This window comes from Talpa occidentalis, unplaced genomic scaffold (genome assembly GCF_014898055.3).
Source record: "Talpa occidentalis isolate TD23 unplaced genomic scaffold, MPIMG_talOcc4v2.1 talOcc4.5, whole genome shotgun sequence".
Taxonomy (NCBI): Eukaryota; Metazoa; Chordata; class Mammalia; order Eulipotyphla; family Talpidae; genus Talpa; species Talpa occidentalis.
Window position 1 is genome coordinate 136087902 of NW_023604861.1, and position 21578 is coordinate 136109479.

The window sequence follows — 21578 nt, forward strand, 5'->3', positions numbered from 1 at the left end:
ACATTGAATAACTAATGTAATTTTTTTCCTTTGTTAATTTTTTATTCCTTTGTTAATAATTTATTCCTTTATTGAAAATATTTCACAGCAAGTTATTTCATGTCCGACCAGTTACACAGACAGATGTATATAGAGCAGATGTTAGAGAAATTCCCAGGATATTCCAGGTAATCATAGTTTTTATTTTGTGGCTGGTTGGTTTGGTTTTGTTTTTTCACCATAAGTTTCTCAGTATTGGCACATCAAATTTTGTTATCTTGGGGCTTTCTTCAGATTGCACTTTAATTTCTGTCTCATTTAAAGATGGTTCATTCTTTTGTGATTTTCATACATATATTCATTGAATATATCTTCATTCCTTTCTCTAGATTACTGCTTGTTAAAGTCTGTGTTATGTTTATATCACTTTTTTGGCCTTTTATTCAAGATTGGTTATATTTTTAAAGCATGAACTTTCTTGGGTTTTCTTTTGTTAACGCTTAGCTCTCAAGAGAGTTAAAAAGGTTGCTGGTGAAATTAACTTTTGCACCCAGTAGTCCTTCCAATACAAAGTGGTAACAAATTCTTCCCATTGCTACTTTCATTTAAAAATGAGTCAGACAACAATCAGTTACTGAGTTCCTTATGCATGAAATCCACTGTGCTTGGCGTCCTGTGGGATACTGGGCCCCTTGTGTTCTGTACTTGCAGTGCCCATCTGGTGTGCTGCTTTTCCTCTCTTCCTCAACTCTCCAAATACAGATCTCCTCAATTAGAGTGTGTTTGCAGTTGTCACAGTTGTCACCCCGTTGTCTGCTTTTGAGAATCATAAAGTATTGGTTCTTTTCATTGCCATATCTCTTCAGGTGAGATGGGGAAATGTGAACCAAAGTCTATCTAGAGGTTTATTTCACATAAACACCTAACTAGGTGGAACCTACTTAAGTTTAAATATCAAATACATTTCTCATTCAGTAATTTAGGTTTATTTCATTTTGTTTAAAAATTGTTACTACTTTAAAAAATCATGTGTTTGGAAATTATTCATTGTTCTTGGTATTCAAAGATTCTGTATGCCAATGAAGGAGAAAGTAAGAAGGAACAAGAATTTCCAGTGGAGCCAGTGGGAGAAAAATCAAATTATATATGCCACAAAGGACATGAATTTATTCCTACTCTCTATCATTTCCCAACCAACTGTGAGGCTTGTATGAAGCCATTGTGGCATATGTTTAAACCTCCTCCTGCTTTAGAGTGCCGCCGCTGCCACATCAAATGTCACAAAGATCACATGGATAAAAAGGAGGAGATTATAGCACCTTGCAAAGGTAAATAGTAAATTACTTGCTCCATCAGTGTTTATGTTCAGATAATTTTAAACACATTAATATTTTCCAAATATTTCTTTATAGTGTATTATGATATTTCAACGGCAAAGAATCTATTATTATTAGCAAATTCTACAGAAGAGCAGCAGAAGTGGGTTAGTCGGTTGGTGAAAAAGATACCTAAGAAGCCTCCTGCTCCAGACCCTTTTGCACGGTCATCTCCTAGAACTTCAATGAAGATACAGCAAAACCAGTCTATGAGACGGCCAAGTCGACAACTTGCCCCTAACAAACCAAGGTAATTGAGAAACACCTGGTAAAAAGTGAGATTTAAAAAACTGTATGTATGTGTGTGTGTATCTTCATACTACAGATTTTCTTAATGACAGTTTTCTTTTGCTTGGTAGTTTAATGAACTGTGCAATAGCAAATGTTTGAAAGTATTTTAGTGTACTTATTGTTTCAGGTGACTGTAATGGAAATTTATTTTCTGAATCACATATACTAACTTACTTTAACCAGAAATGTATAAAGAGCCCATTTTTATCACATTAATGCATATAGTCATACTGTTTTGAGATTTTATAAGCACTTTTGACTAATTCGGTGATTTAGGTAGATGGGATGCACATAGACCTTTAGGTGCCAGCACACACATGGTGTTTAATATTGCATCAGACAGCTTAGGAGATAGGAGAGACATTTTCTTAAGTCTTTTTTTTTTTTTTTTTTTAATTTTTCTAGAGGCATGTCTTATTTATTTATTTATTTATTTATTTATTATTTGTTTGTTTGGTTTATACATGCACTGGGTACAGTCAGAAGCGTGGGAGGGTGAGAGAATTCACCAGAGCCAGAGTGGGGAGCAGAGCAGGCAGAGGGACCGAGGTACACTGCTGAGGGGAGCAGCGGGCGGCAGGAGAGGTCTGCACGCCATGTGGGACCCTCCTCCGATGGCCGGGGAGCAGCCGGGGATCGAACCGGCTGCAGAGGCTGCAGGCAGCTTCGCAACCCAGCGCTCAACCGCTGCGCCACCGGGGAGACCCCCATTTTCTTAAGTCTTAATTCATATCTGTAAGTTTAAGAATAATAGCATGTTTCTAATTTAAGGAGGATTATAGAATGCCTTTTAATATGCAGATATTAACAAAAGGGTAAAGTGAGTGTTCCTTGTAATTGAGGTAGAGCTGGGAATATGGATTCAGTTGAGAGATGATCATTATGTAATGAGTAAAAAAATATTTCGATGGAGCCATTTTCATAAAATTCAGAAAATTTTGATACCATTTTCATAGTAATTTTAAATATCTTGGCTTAGAATAACCTTTTCTTGGCTTACCAGATATTATAGAATTGGTCAATATTGCTGTTCATTGAAATGAACATGAGATTTGGTGAGCTAAAGGAAAAGGTTTATACTTAGATTAGGTGTGTGATTTCAGGTATTTTTTTTTTTTGTTGTTCCTTAACTTAGGCCCTTCAAGGATATGAATAATGATGTGCATTGGCTGTATTATCAGAAACATTGTCATTGTAACCACAAACATCTCAGATGAAACTTTTCTTGAAAGTGTATGTCAAGGAAATAATTTAGAATGACAAAAGTAGAATTGGTGTTTCTGCTGAATTTTTGTGTGAGGTATGATAAAACTAAATATTGTAAAATTAGTGATCTATATGATAGGCATTAAGCTGAAAAAAACTCAAAAGAGTTTCAGAAACATTGAGGTACGTTCTGTGTGTAAATCTCAAAAGTAGATTTCTATTAATAATAAGATAGCACTCACTATAGAGAAATGCCATGCTGTTATAATACCTTACAGTAGAAAGTGTTTTTCAACTTTCAGGGTTTTTACATATATATTCTGTTTTCTTATTTAACTTCTTATATATTTGCTTAGTGTCTCCATTTAGCAGATGAGGAGATGAAGGCACAGAAACACTCTATGCCAAGGTAACATGGCTAGTGACCAGCAGGGCCGTGAGTTCAGACACAGATAGTCTGATTCCGGCCTGCATCTCCACTCTGACGCTCTGCTGCCTTACAGCAAGATGAGTAGGAATGTGCATAATCAACAATTTATGTCATATAATATGTAGAAATGCTACTCTAGAGAAATGTTTTCTTAGTAAATTTAATTACAATTAAAATACTATGGTGGAAAAGTAGAAAATTATGAATAATACTGTGATTTTGAAGAAGACAGTTTGGAGAGACCCTAACTTGTTCCACTGAAAGACATAAAATACTGATCTCTGCTGGGAGCACTTCACTTTGACTATTTTCCTTTTCAAGATTTTTTTTTTTTTTTAAATGCAATATTTAAGTCCTACAGAAAGTATAAAGCCCTAAATGCTTATTTACCTAGTTTTAAGAAATAAAGCGTTGCCAATGCAGTCAAAACTTAAGGGTGTGGAGAACTATTATGTTGTCATCTTATCTTTTGTTCTTTTTCATTTGTAGGTGTTAGAAATATAACACATTATTTAAGAAAAAATAAGTTATGTACACTTAAAATGTTAAAATATAAATCCACAAACGAAGTAAAAGAAAATAGGTGAATATGCAGACAACTGAAACATTAAAGCCTTCTGATTTTAAAAACTCCATATATTAGCAATATATATGAGAAAGATGGGCCAATATATTTGTATGTAGAGTTCTTATAAATCATTAAGAAACAGAAGTTTTCCTCTTCCCAGTATAAACATTTGTGAGGAACATGTAGGTATCACCACACATATTGTAAATATGGAGAGTGATCAACCTGATTATTAAGCAAAGAAATTAAAGCAGTAATAACCATTTTCACCTGCAAACTGATAAGGATTAAAAAACTCTTGGTATTAGTGAAGTGTAAAATGGGCACTTCCATATACACTCCTGGAACTCAGTTTCTGAAGTGTTTCTGCCTGAAGGCATCAAGAAGTTTCCAAAAATGGAAGGTCAGTAGTTCTCCAGGCAAAAAAGTAAAGGAAAAGACAATTGAGGGCAGTGTTTGTAGAGGTACTGTTATCAGAACTATTTAGTTGTTTATAATGCTATGTTGGGGTAGGGTAAGGAAAGGGTTATGACAGGGCACAAGGTAGAGGTGACACTGGAAAAAAAGCTTTGAGCCAGATTGAAAAGGACCATGTACACTATGCCAAGGAGTTTGGCTTTGCTTCTACAAATAGATGTCCTTTAAGAAGAGCTTGGTATGTTTCGATTTAATGAGATCCTGAACTAAAGTGCTGACAGTGAAAGTAGGTAAAGATGATTTCTTAGAATTCTTGAAGTGATAAGAATTAGGTGATTGATTGGAAGGAGCTAAGGGAGAGGTTTTAAGAGAAATAAGGTCATATATTGCTCCAATAGCTTAGTGATTAGACTTTTAAATTTGAAGATTGTGACACTGGCACACACTTCAAGGGTTTTGGTAGGCTATATAATGCAGATTTTTTTCATAAATCATGCAAATATTAGAGCCTAGATGGACACCCTAGAGGGCATACTGATTTCCGTCTCCCAAGCAGTAGAGCTGAAACCATAGCTAAAAGTTCCTTTATGTGAAAGCCTGGAAAAGTGAATGTACACTAGCTTGTGACATACATTAAGTAAATAATGGTATCTAAGTTTGTATGTTTTCTCAAGTCTTTTTCTACATTCAGTAAATTTTGAAATAGTGTAATTTTTATTGGTTTGTTTACCATTGTCAGTGATTCTCAAAGCCAACCACTTCTCCCCCAACTCCATTCCAATTATCTCAGAACCTCTTGTGTCAGGGTGTGGAAATACGCATTATAAATAGCATTGGGTATATCATACACTGAAGTTTTATAACCACTAACTTTATGATCATAGATAGGGCTTTGGGGATCAGATGAGTTCCTTGGCACAGTTTATTCATGAATGTCAGTAATGAACAATGAGAAGGTTACTGCTATTTTTTAAAATAAAGATGATTGCTATGATAGATGATTGGATTGGATTGGAAAAAAAGATTACACATATACCTGTTCAAAGTCCAGTTTATTTAGTCTATTGCTAATGCTACTAACTTACCTGTGGCTTTCCTGTCCTTAATTTTTCATGGAGAGCGTAACTGTCAGTGACTCATTGAACTAGTAGCATCCTGCTGGAATGGAGGAACAAGTAGCATCCTGCTGTATTCTTGATATTACTCCCCTTTTCTACTAATGATTTGGCGTTATTGTTGGAAAAATGTAAACTGACAGTCTGGATACTTTTGTGAAGGAAATGTTGAACAATGTTGAATTTTCATAGTTCTCAAATCAAACTGGCCCTCAGAATGATTTTATCTTCATCTGGACCAAGGGACTGGAGAGATTTTGGAGGGTGGGGGATAAGATTGTATCTTATTCGCAGACATTATCTGTCTTCATTCTCTGGTATTCTGAAAGGCATACGTGGCCAGCATGGTTTTATGCATTTATCTATAAACAGGTTTTCCTGCATGCTTCCTTCTTTATATAATGATGAAAGGATAGTTTAAATGCTTACAACACATTGAAAGTGTGATACCTGGATCATAGCATATTAAATTGCCATTTCTCAAAGGCGATAGAGTATAAATTTGCAAACCTCCTATTGCAGATTGCTTGATTTGGGATTTAAAGACTGGGATTGGTCATTTGATGATATTGATGGTGATGATGATGATGGCGATGTTTTTGATTTCTGAAGAAATAAATGGGGTAAATTGAAAAATGAAAAATGAGTTATTTTAGTATTTCAAGTAGTGCATGATGTTTGCACTTGGGTTTTCATTATTTTTGACTAGTTTTGAAGTTTAAAATTCTTAATAGTATGTATTTGAAAAGTTGTTTTCAGAAAAGTTTCTAACTTGAAATTTTCATGTTAAATAGAAAAGTAAAATGCCATGTTCAGATTCATTATTGATTACATATTTTTAATACAGTTGGAATTATAATTTTTATCTTGGGAATGAAACATACAAATGGCAAAAGAAGCTAATTCTGGCACTTTTTGTTTATTTCAAAGACGCCATATTCAGAGAAAAAGTAAATTTTACGATGTTTTCAATACAACTGTATTAATTCGTGAACATAGCATGAGATTCCTTTTCCCCTCCATTCTCTTTCCTTTTCTCCTCTCTCCTTTCTAACTTGCAAGAATTGAAATCATAAAAACTTTGTAAGTCTAATTAAGTGCTGTGAAATAGCTGTTTCTGATTTGACTTTTCTTTGTGATGCTATGGAATGTTTGCTTTTTGAAAATTTACTGTTACTCTTGCTGAAGAATGCCAGTGATGTGCTGTGAAAGTTCTTGTGCTTTTGGAGAATATGTAATAGTTTGGTTAATACAGGTCAGGGGAGATTTGAGTGAGAGTTGAGCTTCGTGGTTTAAACCTTTTACATGGAATACATTGAAAAGCAGTAATGGTCTATCTTAATTAACCTAAGCAAGCATGTTGTAAAACATATACTTAACTTTCGTAATACTGGGATCTGTTTATAACCAGGATTTACAAGACACTTTATGTATATTTAGTGCAACATGTTTGTGCAAAACATGTTTGCACATGTTAAAAAACAATGTGACTGAGGTCAAACTTCAAGTTTTCCAGCTGCATGAGGCCGGTAAGCAGTTGAACCTTGAGTCAGACTCATACGCACATGAGTTACTCAGTGACAAGTTGTCTAGCCCTACTAGCTAGTGAGCCATGTTAAAACTCGCATGTCATGTTTCTAGCCAATATAGGAAAATGTGAGAAAGGATATAATTGCATGTACCTAAAAAAAAGGAATATCATAAATATATTTACGCATGATATAGGTGTTAGAAATACAGTAGTTGGAAGACAACATACTTTAATGATATAAATGGAATGCCATTTCAAAGAATGTAACACTCTCTTAAATTACTTTACTCTATCAACTTTATTTGTTTTTTCTTTCCAGCTAACTGCCTTCTATGAATGCAGTCATTATTCACGGTGACCATATTCTTCCAGTAAAAAAGAAGATTGAAGTGTGATGGCCCAAGATTTATTGAAAAGCTATATTTTCATGAGAGACTTATACACACACACACACATACATACATACATATGTATGTGTATGTATATATATATATATATATATGTTCCCTTTTCCCCCATAATATAAATTATAAATCTTGGAGAGATTTTCTGGACTCCTTGGAAGAACAAGTTGAACCAGCAGTGATGTTAGTAAGAGTAAGGATGCCACCTGCAACTTTTCCAAACTTACTCCATAAAGCTCTCTTGACACAGTCACTCACACTACATTGCTCAAATGGACTAAGAAGAGTTAAAATCAGCTTTTCAACTTCAACAGAGAGATTTCACCAGCACATTTACCAGAAGAATCTGGGAATGGATTCCACTACAGTGATACAAACTGCCTCTTTAAGAAGTGACCATTAAACTGTGTGTGTGTGTATATATGTGTATATAGATACACATGTGCACATACATATATCTATAGTACAAGAGGGTTTTTTAAATGTCCCACTTTATTTTTTTATACACATTAATCAGATACCATTACTTACTGCAGTTGCAGCTATGCACTTGTATAAAGCCATCACCTTGGGGTTTGTACGTCCATCCATGATGGACACTGCATGTTCATGTTTAAGCAGTTACTGAAACAAGAATTAAATCAGTTTCCTAATGCTTCGTGATAGGCAACTTTAACCATTTTGAATGCCTTAATTTAATTTTTTTTTCCTATCTAATTCTCAACCCTTTTCTGTATTTAAGGGGAAAAAACACACACAGGTATTTACCAGTGCTTAGAATACAAATTTGCTTTGCGGAAGAAAAATAGTGCACTATTTTTACACATAAGACTTATCTATGTCAGCCTATTTTGATTTTTTTTGTAAGTGTTGGTGATAGAAACAATAATGGATAGTATTGGAACTAATATATCTTTTATGTATATCTATATTATTCCTCCAGCCCTTTTTACAGACCTCAGTATTAGTGTGTGACTATGAAACATTTTCTTTGCTTCGAATTTGCTGGCTACCCTAGATGTGTTTTCATTTCTCATAAAGACATTGTGACTTTTTAAAACATTTTTCACATTCAAGATTTAAAAATTATCTCAACTCTAAAGAAAAGAAATACCGTAGATACATTTTAAATATTTAAATGGAATCCCTTAAACACAACTGTGGTCTGGCAATATTTCATTATTGGGCTAAGAAAACTGGTGATTGGGAAGAATTGACTCAAAGGCACTTAACATGATGTTTTTAATTTGTGCTGAATTGGAGTGTGCAGCGTTATCAATCAGCACCTGTACATGCTACATTATGGTCCCTACCAATTGTATTTTTAAAATGCTGTTAAATTTAGAAGCAGAACTGTTGTTGCTTATTTCTCATTATCCTGAGAAAGTTTGTTTTATACTGCCAGAGTGTGCATCAGTGATCAGCATCAAGTTAAAATTATGTAGTCTTTTATCAGTCTATATACACACACAGTTTGATGTGATACTGAAATGTCTGATATTTCAATGAAGGAAGTAGATGTTTTTCATTGATTCTATGGACTCATAGAGTAGAGATGTTTAAAGGGTAGATCCCCAATTAGAGAATCTATTGTGGAAATTGAGGAGAGGCCTTTGCTCAGCTGATGTACTGGAAAAGAATCCTGTCCTCTCGTGTGGTTGTCTGCGCCCTTCTTGCGGGCTGTGCTAAGCCAGGTGCCCAAGCCACTTCCCTCGCGGGTGTGTTCCGCAGTTCTGGTTTGGGGGCGCAGCTTTTTTTTTTTTAAAGAAGATGAAAAATATATAAATTTATATAGAATAAATATTTCCATTCATTAGAATTGTTAAAAGAAGACTGAATATTTTATATAAAGATTTTGTTACACTATGGGAGGGTCATTCTGAATTGGAGAGTATATATATATATATATTTTTAATAAACTTTATTAAGATGAAATAATTTGAAGTTTACAAATGAGTAATTGAAATATTTGAGTAAAAAGGGCAAAAGTTTAAATTTTGAAAGCTGTATATATATCAGAGAATATGGAGAATCATGGTGTGATGCAACTATACAAAGAAAATTAACATGAAGTTTTTTTGGGGGGAAAGATATTCTAAGGGGTGAAAAAAATCTCTCCCATGGAGATTCTTCCCATTATATGGTTTGACATAGGGATTTACAATAAGGTTATTTGTCCCACTAGTGGAAATGTGCTTAATAAAAAATTTTGACCGTGGGCAAGAATTTGCTTTTTACCCTATTCCTGGTTTCATGTACGTGAGTGCATGCACCAGATGTTCTCCCCAACACTCATTAAATACAATATTGACTTGGTTTAACAGCCTGTTTTGTGCCAGCTTTCTCTTTCTTGAGGCTCCAAAGCTTCCAAGATAACTACTAAGACTGAAAGTCACTTACTTCCTCACACCTGACTTCTCCTAGCGCCATAAATACCTCCTATTGAAAACTAAGAGTGAGTTTTCTTAGTTGGATGTTTTACTTTAATTTTGTGGGGATAGTGAGACAGAAGTGGGATACTGGTGCCGGAATTACTGTTGAAAATTCATGAGTTTTATTTAAAAGTATTATTTTTTCAAGTGTTACCTAGAAGTAAGAGTTAAAATAAAAAAATCTATCTGAAAGTTTAAAATGCTGTAGCTAACTAAAGTATACCAATAAATCTAAAGGTCAGTCTTTTTAAAACTGGCCTCTGCTAGAGTTAGACAGATCTGGCTCTGAAGGATCACCCGTGCATTGGTTTATCCTCAGGAAGAGAAACTCTAGGTTGCCAAACCACAGCTGAAGAGGTCGTGCTGCTGTTGATAACCTGCTTACAGGATTCTGGTGGGAAACAGTACCTCGGACACTGTGTTACCATGTGGAAACGTGCTTTAAATGACACGTTTACACCCCGGGAGAGCCAGTCACTGCTGAGCTCTGGGCGGTGCTGACACTGCTGCTGACTCTCTGCTCCCTGGAACAAGGCTGCAGTCTGCCTGTGTTGTGAAGACACCATAGTTGATCTCTAAAGCACTTTGAAGATGAGCACTGTTTGCCGGTGCTGAATGTTATGTTGGGGGGCCTCGCCTTGATTTCCTTCCCCATCATGAGTTCTGTTTGGAATTGTGATAAGTTATGAACTTGCATGACTTAGATAATCATAAACATTGGATCAACTGTCCCCTTTGAACAAAAATCGTACCCCCTTGATTTTGTTGCATCTCGATAGTAATGTAATGTATTTTATGCCTGCTTTTTATTAAAAAAATAAAATCAAGACACAGCCTTTTAATATTTTCCTGTAAATAGTCTGGGAATGCTAAAACCTTCTAAACTTTGCCCCCCAAAATTTGCCTTCTGTGAAAAGTGGGTTTGGCAAACGTGTCATAATTAAGGTTACAGGCTTGTGAATCCTCGGCCCTGTCCATTATTGAGAAATGCAAGATTTCAACCAGGAGTCGGTCTGATTTGACCTAGACATTTTAAGGGGTATGTAAACCTAGCAATCTCATTTGAGGGTCAAGAGTAAGAAGACAGGGCCTCCCCGGTGGCATGGGGGGTTGAGACACAACCTATGAAGCTATTGGCAGCCACTGCAGCATGAGTTCGATCCCCAGCCAGGGAGCTACCCACGTGGCGCAGCAGACTTCTGTCTCGCCCGCTGCTCCCCTCAGCAGTGTGTTTCAGTCAATCTGTCTGTTCTGCTCCCCACTCTTTTCTCTGGTGAATCCTCATCCCCTACACCTCTGGCCTGTACCCCAGTTCTGGAATGTATAAGTAAATCTTAAAAAAAAAAAAAGTAAGGGTGCCCATTGTGACAGGAATAGTGTGCTGATGGTGTTTTGCAGAAAGCATTTCATTAACCCTCTTGATCTGTGGCACATAATTCACCCCAGAGGCTGTGTTTTCATCTCCAAAGAGCAGATTACTTATAGGATTATTGTGGGATTAAGTATGATAATGTGTATAGAATATCTGGAATAGCTCATGTATTTGTTCCCCTCCCACCAAAATAAAAATGGAGGAGGAAAGTTCAACTAAGTATATTCTCAAGAGTTGCTTTAAGCAATGATAAAGTACTTAATAATTTAAAAAGTATTATCTGAAAATATTTGTCGGACTAAGTCACCTTAATTTGTATTCGTGCTAATGGGCACACTGTAATTGTATATGAGAAAAGCTTGAGCTTTTTAAAAATAACTGATTTTTAAAACTACAAAACTTGCTTTTAGATAACATGTTTCTCTTCCAGCTAGTCCCAAGCGGTAGTTCTAACAGGATTAGGCCCAGATTGGCATTTAAAAGCTGTACTTTACATAACTTCAAACTACTCATAGGCAACTGACAATGCGAAGACTCAGCAGAGTTCAAAATTTGAAAATTTATTTTGCATAGGAAACACTTTCTACAAGCATCATTTACTGCATATGATAATACCATTGATTAGAATGGAAAAAAGTTTGAGTTTATGAAAAGAAAGTTTTGTTGGGTTTATAAACAACAGGGGAAGACAGTACACAATAATCTTAACATGTTTAGGGTAAGATTCTATAGTAAAAATCTAAGTAGTTGGCAGAACCTAGCAATACCCCTTACTGCATATGTTTTTAGTAGTCAAGGTCAGCAGTATTTTGTTCCAGATTCCAACAATGGTTATTGTAGAGGGTGCTCCTTTTCAGAAGGGGGGCATCGTGCCTGCCTCAGGAAGTACCCCGGGATTGGCGATCCTAAGTCGAGATCACAGCTGAGAGTACCTTTTATTAGGAACTCCTTAAAGACACAGTATAAAGGTAAAGGACTGGTGGTAGAAGGACGAGTCAATTTCATTTTTGCTTGCCCGGGTGGTCTCGCCAGCCTGAGGAGGCTGCGTTCCATACAGTAAGGTTACCCCAAACATCCCAATGAGCCGTAGTAATTTATTAGATACTCTTGTGACTTGGAGCAAAATTTCACTCCATTTATGTTCATTTGTGCTGCACAGAGGACTTATTCCTTAAAAGATCCTGAATGCTGATGTAGTCAACTCTCTGGAGAGCACGTAGTCATGACCGTGAGAGTAGAGGTCAAAGTAATCTCAAAATGGGCTTCCCAGGTAACGCCCAGCAGCCGGCAGCCTGCTCAAAGCCGCAGATGCCTGGGCCCTGCCTTAAGCTCGCGAAGTGGGCGGAGGGGAGGGGAGGGAACCCGTAGACAAGTGTTCAAATGGCTGAAGTTTAAAAGACTTCTGTTCAAAGCTTCTGGAACAACTGACTGGATTTATAAAACCTTGATTTAGCCACTAGCTTAGCCCCCCGCCCCCTCCCCCCAGCCTTTGGTTGAGTTTATAGAAACCCGCTGTGTCTGCAGGAACAACGCATGGGTCACTCGGCCTTTCCAGCGGCCTTCCGGTAGCGAAGGACTGTAGCTGTCACCCACATATTTAAAGCCAGCATGATCACAAAACGTATAAGAACTGAAATCAGTGAGAAAGAAAGAAAAATTATGCAGTTAAAAATGCCAGATAAAAAATACTGTTTTCACATAACACAAAATTATCTCTTGCTCTGAATAAAAACCTAAAGTCCCCCCACCCCCCCCCAAAAAAAAAAGAAAAAGAAAAATGAGACTTAGTAACTATGAAAGAAACTATGGGTTGTAAGAATTATTGACAACTTTGGTTCCGGATGTTTCTGGAAAGGTGATGTTCCCAACGTGATGGCCAGCCCTGGCCAGGTGGCCTCCCATCATGGACAAGGGCTTCTTACTGTGAATGCTGAGTGACCTCTGAGCCTTTCAAACCCCTTTACTCAGTTTTTGTCCTGAGGACAGTGATGTCTCAGACCATTCCATGTTGAACAAAGATGTATATCGTACATTATGTCCAGGTAATCCTGAAAAACTGGCCTTCCTATCAAAATGTATTTTATATTGAGGTAACCATGAAAAAGGGTTTTAAAAATGTGTTTAAAAGATGCAACTTGAACAGTGATTTGACTGATAGTCTCCTATTAAGTAAGGCATAGCAGAGGTAAGGATCTTTGTGATCATAAAACACTTGTGATAAACTGTTTTTAAAGTTTATCCAGATACACTGATCACCCCCAGGAATAGCTGTCACCTTGGAGACAAAAGAAACTTTTAAACTTAATTTCTAACATGTAGGCTTGTTCTGTTGTTTACTGTTTGCCTCTTCTCCAAGCAGAGGATCTGCTAACAAATGCATCTCACTGTTTTGTAGCAACATTTCTCAAATAATAATTAGCTGGTGTTAAGGGTCTACATGCCAGGGGCATATTCCTAATCCTCACTGAATAGGTGACACCGTCTGCCATAATCATTTTCCAAAACTTAATATGCTCGATTTGGCTGTTGAAAACTCAGCCTAAGGAATTATTAAATTCGTCCTAACCTATTTTTAAAAAAGACAAGGTCTTGGAATCAAATAATTATGTCACTCACTCTCCTGCTTTAAAAAGCCTTCCTGGGCCTCCCCGGTGGCACAAGGGGTTAAGTCTCAGCACTATGAAGCTACTGGCAGTCTCTGCAGCATGAGTTCGATCCCCAGCTAGGGAGCTACCCACACAGCGCAGCAGACCTCTCCTGACTCCCCGCTGCTCCCCTCAGCAGTGGATTTCAGTAGATCCACCTGTTTCACTCCCCACTCTGTCTCTGGTGAATCCTCTCACCCCACACCTTTGGCCTGCACCCCAGCTCTTGTATGCATAAATAATCATTAAAAAATAAAATAAAAAGCCTTCTTGCTGCTTCTGGGGAATTGTCTGAGGCTCTGGGCCCCCTGGCCCTGTGCCCCTTCCCCCCCTCATTAGACTCACCACTCCAGCCCCCTGGTTAAGCCTTGTGACCTTCGTGTATGCTGCCCCTTGTGAAAATCTGGAAATTTCCTTTCTCCAGATCTTATTCTTCTGCCAAGTTAATCTTCCCTGTCCCTCCTGACAGGTCAGGTCCCCCGGGGTGCTGACCTGTCCTACTCTCCCAAAGCACATTTCACAGCACTTGCCAATAGTTACACGTGGGAGGACGCCACTGCCCGCTTCCACTGGAGTGGAGGCCCCTCGAAGCCAGGCATGCACGCCATCTGCGGGGCGTCCCCCCAGGCACGAGGAGTAGATCTCAACACTGTGATGGCGACTGGGGAAGCCCCAGAATGCTGGTGCTGACCTCTGCAGTTACAGTCCACTGGAGGCAGCTGAGCTGAGAAACCCCAAGCTCACCAATGAAGGCGGCACAAGTGGCACAGCATTCACAAAGCAAATGGGAAGAAAGACGTTCTGCTTACTTGTAAGGTCATTGCTGGTCATTAAAGTCGTTATTATTCTTGCTGTAAAAGAAAACGTTCACCGTGAATGTCAGCTCACACATCCTGATGCTCAGCTAATGCATCTCCCTCGTCTAAATGCAGGGACGCAGTGTAACTTCTTGAAAAGCTGGATGAGGGCCGAGTCCTACACAGCCCCAAATTTCAGAAGACACGGAGGCCTGGCCACGCTCCCCTGCCCCGCGGCCACGAAGCCGCCTGCCCCGCAGAAGTCGGTCCCAGGAAGCAGGGCTGCCCGAGGGGGCCCGGGCAAGGCCGCCAGCCTGCAGCTCTCGCACCCCAAAAAGCAACTTCTGAAAATCTCACATACTCCAGGTAAGATTTCATTGAGTGAAAGCCCCGCGGTAACTAAAAACACTGTTGTAAAAGCTGGACTTTCCCCCCTTCTTTCACAAAGAAAACGGAGACCAGGAAAGGGTTAGATGTTCCTGCGGGTCTGCCTGAACTGCCTGACTAGCTCACTTGGTTTCCGGGCAGCACTTCGCTTAGCAGCAGGGGGAGATGGAAGCGCCGCAGACAAAGGACGGGAGCCAGAGGGTGGGCTGGCCTGCAGCGCCGCGCTCGCGTGCCCCCACAGCCTGAGGCCGCTCGCTCAGCGCAAGCCAGCCCAGCTCAGCCCTGTGATCTGATCTTGCAAGTAACCCGAGCCTCTGAAAGGCGGAGACCAAATCTGAGGGATCTACTTTGCCAATTTTGATAAGCCGAGGATGGACGCGTGGCTGGCATGCAAACAGCTGCCGTCCAGTGGGAACGTGCATGGAAGAAACGGACCTTAACTAGCTGGAGATTCCGTTCAGGCAGGCAGGTGCCCAACCAAAGGGTTCTCAGGCTTGAAAAGGCCATCAGTGCTGGCAGCACCCACCCCAGCACGGAGACACCCGCCAAGTGAGGACCAGTGCTAAGTGCAGATTTCATTCATTTCTCAGAGGTGCTCAAACTGTTGCCCTCATGGTTCAAAAAAGGAAGGGAGGGCCTCCCTGGTGGCACAAGGGGTTAAGCACCGCACTATGAAGCAATCCGCAGCCAGGGAGCAAACCACGTGGTGCAGCAGACCTCTCCTGTCTCCCCGCTGCTCCCCTCAGCAGTGGATTTCAGTCAGTCTGCCTGTTCTGTTCCCCACTCTGTCTCTGGCGAGTCCTCTCACCCACCCCCCCACATCTCTGGCCTGTACCCCAGCTCTCGTATGCATAAATAAATCTTTTAAAAAAAAAAAAGGAAGGGGGCCTCCCCGGTGGTACAGCGGTTGAGCGCTGGGTTGCGAAGCTGCCCGCGGCCTCTGCGGCGCCGGTTTGATCCCCGGCTGCTACCCGGCCACCGGAGGAGGGTCCCACATGGCGCGCAGACCTCTCCTGCCGCCCGCTGCTCCCCTCAGCAGTGTACTTCGGTCGTTCTGCCTGCTCTGCTCCCCGCTCTGGCTCTGGTGAATTCTCTCACCCTCCCGCGCTTCTGACTATACCCAGTGCATGTATAAACAAAACAAACAAACAAATAAATAAATAAAAAAAAACATGCCTCTATTAAAAAAAAAAAAAAAAAAAGGAAGGGAGGCTGAGTTTCAGACCATTATTCAACAAATAATTAAGCACTTGTTACGCACAGAGTGCCATGCAAAATAGACTGAACCGTAATACATGGACTCAGCAGTCACAAGTGCCCCAGATTTCTTAAAAGCAACATTTTAAAGATTAAAATACCTGAAGATAAAACATAAAATTATGGAGGTAATAAGTAATACAGCTAACCTGTGATTCTAGAAATCAGTGTATACATATATTTATATATACAATAGAACTACATGTGAAATATATAATTTCATAATATCACTTCATTTTAAAGCTAAAATAGTCTTAATTTGAAATCACCTTGGACATAAAAACCCCTACCAGCAACCCTGGCTATAGAACTTGGTCCTTTAAATATAGAAGCAGCAAGAAGATGTAAACTTCAAACATCTAAAACTAGTACATCCCAAGCGACAGCTCTGAAGATGTTTCCACCTAAGCGTATCTGAGGTAGCTGCTGCCGGCATCCAATGGGCAGTGCATGCCAAAGTTGCCACCAAGCAATGTCATTCCAGGAAAACCTCGTCGATGAAAATGACATTCACTCTCCAAAGCCAAGATGACTGTGGCTGCTGCAATCTGTTACATCACCTTCAAATTTAATTTTTTAGTTTTGTTTAGGAATTTTAAAACGAGTTAGCGGATTCGATATAACCAGGCTCTTGCTGCTGTCACACAAGCGCGACTATTAAAGTAGCTTTTTGGAGGAGGGTGTGGCCTCCCTGTCTTTTAGCAACCGGACTACAGAAACGGGAGAGCAGTTTGGAATCCTCCAGCCTGGTAAATACGGACGCCCTCGAGGTCCTATCTGAACAGCCCTTGGCAAGGCATCCACGCTCAAGGCGCTGTGACTAGGGACACCGAGTCCGCGCCATCTGGGGAGCCCCCCAAGCCCCCCACCCCAGGCTCTCTTACCGGCGCAGGTGTAGGAGGCGAGGATCCACGTGAGGGCGCTGACGGCGCCCGAGTCCCGGGTCCTCCACAGGCACTGGAGCTGGGCCAACTTACTGGCGGCGCTGATGACGGTGCAGAAGTTCTGAGGCACAGAGAACGACAGTAGCAGCCCTTTGGTTAAACCAGCGAGGGCGCCAGAGACCCGAAGGTTCTGAAGCCGAATGTTCGGGCCGAGTAAGAAGCGACGTGCGCGAGGCCAGAATCCAAGGGTGGAGAAAAAGGGAGCAAGAGAAGGCTGTGGCCCGAGGCCCTAGCGGCGTCTCCCACGTTGGGGCGTGGGCCCAAGCCAGGCACGAGACAGCGGGGCCCTCGCCAAGGAGGACAAAACATGCCTGGGGACACGGGCAACCAGCCAGTGAGGGTGGCCAGGACGGCACTCGGGCCCAGTGAGAAGGCAGCGCGCTGTGCCGTGTCACTGTTTCCACCTCCCAAGCCGGCCTCCGCCCACCCCCATAAAGGAAGAAACTTTCAGCACATTTGAGGGAGTCGCCCCCACTGCCTCGGCACACCGAAACCCCCGCAGGTGACAGGCCTGTCCCCCAGGTGGCTTCTTTTCAAGGGGCCGTACCCACCATGGCCAGGTCGAGGATCCACTTCTGCAGGGCGAGGAGGAACCAGGACGCGGCAAACCTCGGCGGCGCTAAGGGACACAACCATGGAGGCCCGGCCCCCCGGGGGGCACCGAGCCCAGAGGCCCGCGCGGGAGTGAGAGCGGGATGGGCAGCGGCTCTGCTGGAACTTGCCAGAGTTGGAAAAAGTTAAAACCAGCTCAAGGGGACACCTGCTTGGTCCCCACCCAGGCAGCGGCTCCAACTTACCGCCCAAGGCTCAGCCCTTAAAGGACCCCCCCCCCCCCATGAAGCGGGAGGATGACAAAGTACAAAGCAGGCGGCTCGAGCTCTGGAGTCAGGTGGGGCCTGTCTGCTGATTTCCTGACCCGCGGAGAGCGAGGCCGGGGCAGGATGGCTGGAGGGAGGGCCTTGGTTTTCCAGCAAGCTCAGTGCCCCGTGGGAACAAAGGTGCAGGGGCTGTTCTGGAGCAGCGGGGCTGGGGGCAGGTTCCCCCCCGTGGAGCATCGCCTTTGGGGTTCTTTTTCAGTTTAAACAATGGAACAGGCCTCTGGCCCAGGACCTGCTCTCTGCAAACCAGCAACACATCGGAGGCCCAGCCCCCCACTCCCAGATCCCAGATGCCGGAAGGATACAGGACGATGTAGGGTGCTGCCCCCTTCGCGTTCCCGTTGAAGTGGAAGATGCAGAGCAGGAGCACGATGTCTGCAAGGGAGAGCCGGTGAGTGGGGGCAGGGGTGCCGGGGCGCGGGGGCGCCGAGAGGCGGCTTACCTTGTGCGATGAGGATGGGGTACTCCAGGTAGGTCAGCAGCGGGTACTCGTAGTAACACTGGTACCGGAGAAACACCAGGAACCTGGGGAGTGGGAGGGCACCCCTGAACACAGATGGACCAACAGCGTGAGGCCCCGGCAGAGCCCCAGGACTGGGGCAGGAGATCCCGAACAAAAAGGAGGGGTTGTTTGCTCATCATGGGCAGGTCAGGGCGCCCAGGCCTGGTGGGCGCTGGCGTGATGCCTGGGGTCTGTCAAGGCCCCGAGGAGGGTCACCCACAAGCCGGCTCCCTAGAGGGTCTACCCCTGGCTGGGAGCAGGAGAGCTGGAGCTTCCCAGGCCGGCCTGTCTCCAAGCTGGGCTCCTGCGAGGCGCCCCGTCAGACGATCACCCACAAAGCACGCAGGCCAAGAAAGACACTGAAGCAGGCCAGCCGTCCCCGCCGGGGCTGGGCGTGCCTGGGCTCAGCGCTCACCCCGAGACCCTCCGGGAAGAGGATGGCGGAGCATGCGGCCTCCGCAGCTGGCAGGAGCAGAGGGCAGAGGGGAAGGCTGAAGAACAAGCCTCCGATCCTTCGAGGAGGTTCTGGCTCTGCGGGGTCTGGGCATTGGGGGGCAGGTGAAGACCCGGGGAAGGCCTGAGCGTCCTTCCCGGCACACACCCCAGCCAGCCAGCGCCCTCGGAGCCACTCTCCAGCTGTCCCCCAATGTCTCTGCTTTCACGCCGCAGTGAGGCTCACACAGGCCAGCCAGAGGCCCCGCTGGACCACTCTCCTCCGCGGGGAAGGGGCAGCAGCAGAGCAGGCAGTGGGCGGGGAGCATGGCCCCCCATCGCGGAGGCCTGCCCAAGGGATACAGGCAGAGGTGTGAGGGGAAAGGCTTGGGGATCCTCGCGGGGGCGCACAGCTAATGGAGGGCGTGTTGCCTCGCTCGGTGACTGCAGTGAGGGGTCACCGGAGTGGGCCGCCCCATTTCACAGGCCACATGGGGAAACTGAGCCCCCGGAGATAAGACGAAAACTCAGGGAAGAGAAGAGGGTCAGCTCCTGCATCGCCTGACCCCAGTCCTGGGCCACCTGCACCCCCCAGGCTATGTCTGCTCCCAGGGTGACCCGTGTGGTATCTGCTTTTTCTAGGGGACCCGGACTCTCCCGGATGCCACCCCCGCGCCCTGCAGCCTGGGATCCAGAGGCAGTAAGTGTCTTTCTTGTCGGCTGCGGTGGCTGCAGGCCAGAATCTGGAGGTTTAAACGCAAACCTCGCGCGCCCACATGGGGCCAGGGGCGGCGGCAATGGCCGGGTCCACACCCAAGGGCTCCCCAAAGGAATCCTGCCTAGAACCCCTAAATTTCGGCGCGCCGGCCCCGGAAAGGAAAGCGGGGTCGCCCAGCACCCCTGCCCCGTCCAGGCCGCCGAGGCTGAGTCCGCGGACCTGAGCCGGGGGGTCAGGACGCCCCACGGGCGCGGGGCGCAGACGCGAGGTCCGAGCGGGGAGGGGGGCGCAGCAGGTGGCGTCCGGGCGCGGGGGGGGGGGTGGGGGCAGCGCGCCCCCTGCAGTCGAGCCTGCGACGCGGTGGCCCCGCGCGCCTGCCGGGGAGGAGGGCGGGCCCGGGCTCGGCGCGGGGCGGGGCTCGCGTCCCGGCGGGTTGGGGCGCGGGGAGCCGAGGAGGACCTGCCGACCTCCTACGGCCATCAAGGTCGAGCCCCGGCCCGTCGTCTTCCGCGCCCCCTGCGGCGAGGGTTCGGGGCCGCCCGGGTCCTCGCGGGCCCCGCGCCCTCCGCGCGCCCCCCAACCCCGGTCCTGCCTCCAGCGGCGCCCCCAGCCCCGCGCCCCCTCCACCCGCGCCCCGCCCTGCGGCCGGGGCGCCCCAGCACTGCAGCGTCGCTCACAGCCGCTCCCTCGGGGGCGCCCTCGGGGGCGCGGCGGGGTGGGGGCGCTGCCCGGCCCGCCCGGCCCTCGACGGAGCGCGGCTGCCCAGCGCCGCCCAGAGCCAGCGGGCACCCCGGGGCGGCGGGCTGCACGGGGGCGCCGGGGGACCCCCCGGCCGGTGCCGCGTTACCCGCCCTTCGAGGCCTCCCGACCCCGCGGTTGTCAGGCCGCTCCCCGCGCGGCCGTCGGGGCGGGGCCGGGCCCCCCTCGGGGTCCTGACGCCCGAACCCGCTCCCCCGCGCCCCGCCGCCCCAGATGCCCGCCCTCCCGGGAGCTTGCGGCCTCGAACCCCCTCATCGTGGGCATCTTTAATGCCGGCCCCTGGCTTTGCGGGCGAGGAAACGGAGGCCCGAGAAGGGGCGCGGGGGCGCGCCTGGGAGCGGCGTCTGGGCGAGGGCCTCGGGCGGGGAAGCCGGCGACTTGTTACCACGGACGCCGGGTTTCGGGGTGTCCCCGTCTGTGAACCGGGCGTGCGCGGCCCCGCAGGGGTGACGGCCGCGCCCGCCCCGCCCGCCCCGCCCCAGCTCCCCGGGCCCCGGCTCTGCGGGCGCGGACGGGGCGGGCGCGGTCCCGGGGCGCGGCCTTACCCCGCGAGCTCCAGCAGCAGGCTGGGGAGGCTGACGCCCCGCGCGCCGCGCGCCCCCAGCACGGCCGAGATCTGCGGCAGCTTGAGCGCCGCGCACGCGCCCAGCGTGGTCCAGTTGCAGGCGCCCAGCAGCAGCGCGCGCATGGCGGGGGCGGGGGCGCGGGGCGCGGGGCGGCGGGTCCGGGCGCTGCTGTGCGCGCCGCGCGGCTCCGGCTCCGTCGGGCCCTTCCGCTTCCCCGGCCCGGCCCGCCCCGCCCGTCGGGTCCCCGCCCGCCCCGCCCCGTCGGGTCCCGCCCGGCTCTCCACCCGCGGCTCCGCCCGGCCCGCCCGGCGCCGCCTCCGCGGGACTCGCTTCAAAACATCCCGCCGGCGCCCCCAGTCCCAGCCCCCCGCCCCTTTCCGGACCGCACCCCGCGACCGCGGCCCCGCCCCCGGGCCCGCTCCGTCCGGGCCCTGCCCTCGGGGCGCACGGGACGGGCTCGCTCCTCGCCCCACTTCCTCCGGCCCCGGCCCCGCTCTGCTGGGGCTCCCCGCGGGCCGCTCCCGACACCCCATTGTCCGGGCCCGAGTCCGCCCCGCCCCGGAGGCGGGTCC

General features: G+C 46.1%; 2 protein-coding genes across 2 annotated transcripts in view; one reads left to right on the top strand and one right to left on the bottom strand.

The window, feature by feature from the left end:
• ROCK2 (Rho associated coiled-coil containing protein kinase 2) overlaps positions 1-10606 on the top strand; it is a 114494-nt gene extending 103888 nt beyond the window's left edge. The window contains 4 exon segments of the mRNA XM_037528523.2: positions 89-167; positions 1046-1307; positions 1392-1605; positions 7233-10606. Of these exon segments, the coding sequence (XP_037384420.1) occupies positions 89-167; positions 1046-1307; positions 1392-1605; positions 7233-7236 (559 nt within the window). The 3' untranslated portion in view covers positions 7237-10606.
• Positions 10607-11663: 1057 nt separating this feature from the next.
• SLC66A3 (solute carrier family 66 member 3) lies at positions 11664-21128 on the bottom strand. The gene is made up of 7 exons (XM_037528525.2): positions 20986-21128; positions 18472-18554; positions 18335-18404; positions 17703-17760; positions 17092-17212; positions 14576-14617; positions 11664-12751 (listed from the first exon to the last, which is right to left on the bottom strand). Exons 1-7 carry the CDS (start codon positions 21126-21128, stop codon positions 12660-12662), a joined length of 609 nt encoding a protein of 202 aa, XP_037384422.1. The 3' UTR covers positions 11664-12659.
• Positions 21129-21578: the final 450 nt, after the last annotated feature.

Coding starts and splice junctions, on each gene's coding strand:
- SLC66A3 (XM_037528525.2), bottom strand. CDS start 21,128: ATGCGCGCGCTGCTGCTGGGCGCCTGCAACTGGACCACGCTGGGCGCG. Junction 17,213..17,702: donor GGATCCTCGACCTGGCCATG/GTGGGTACGGCC, acceptor TCTGTGCCTCAG/AACTTCTGCACCGTCATCAG. Junction 12,752..14,575: donor GACCAGCAATGACCTTACAA/GTAAGCAGAACG, acceptor CACTGATTTCAG/TTCTTATACGTTTTGTGATC.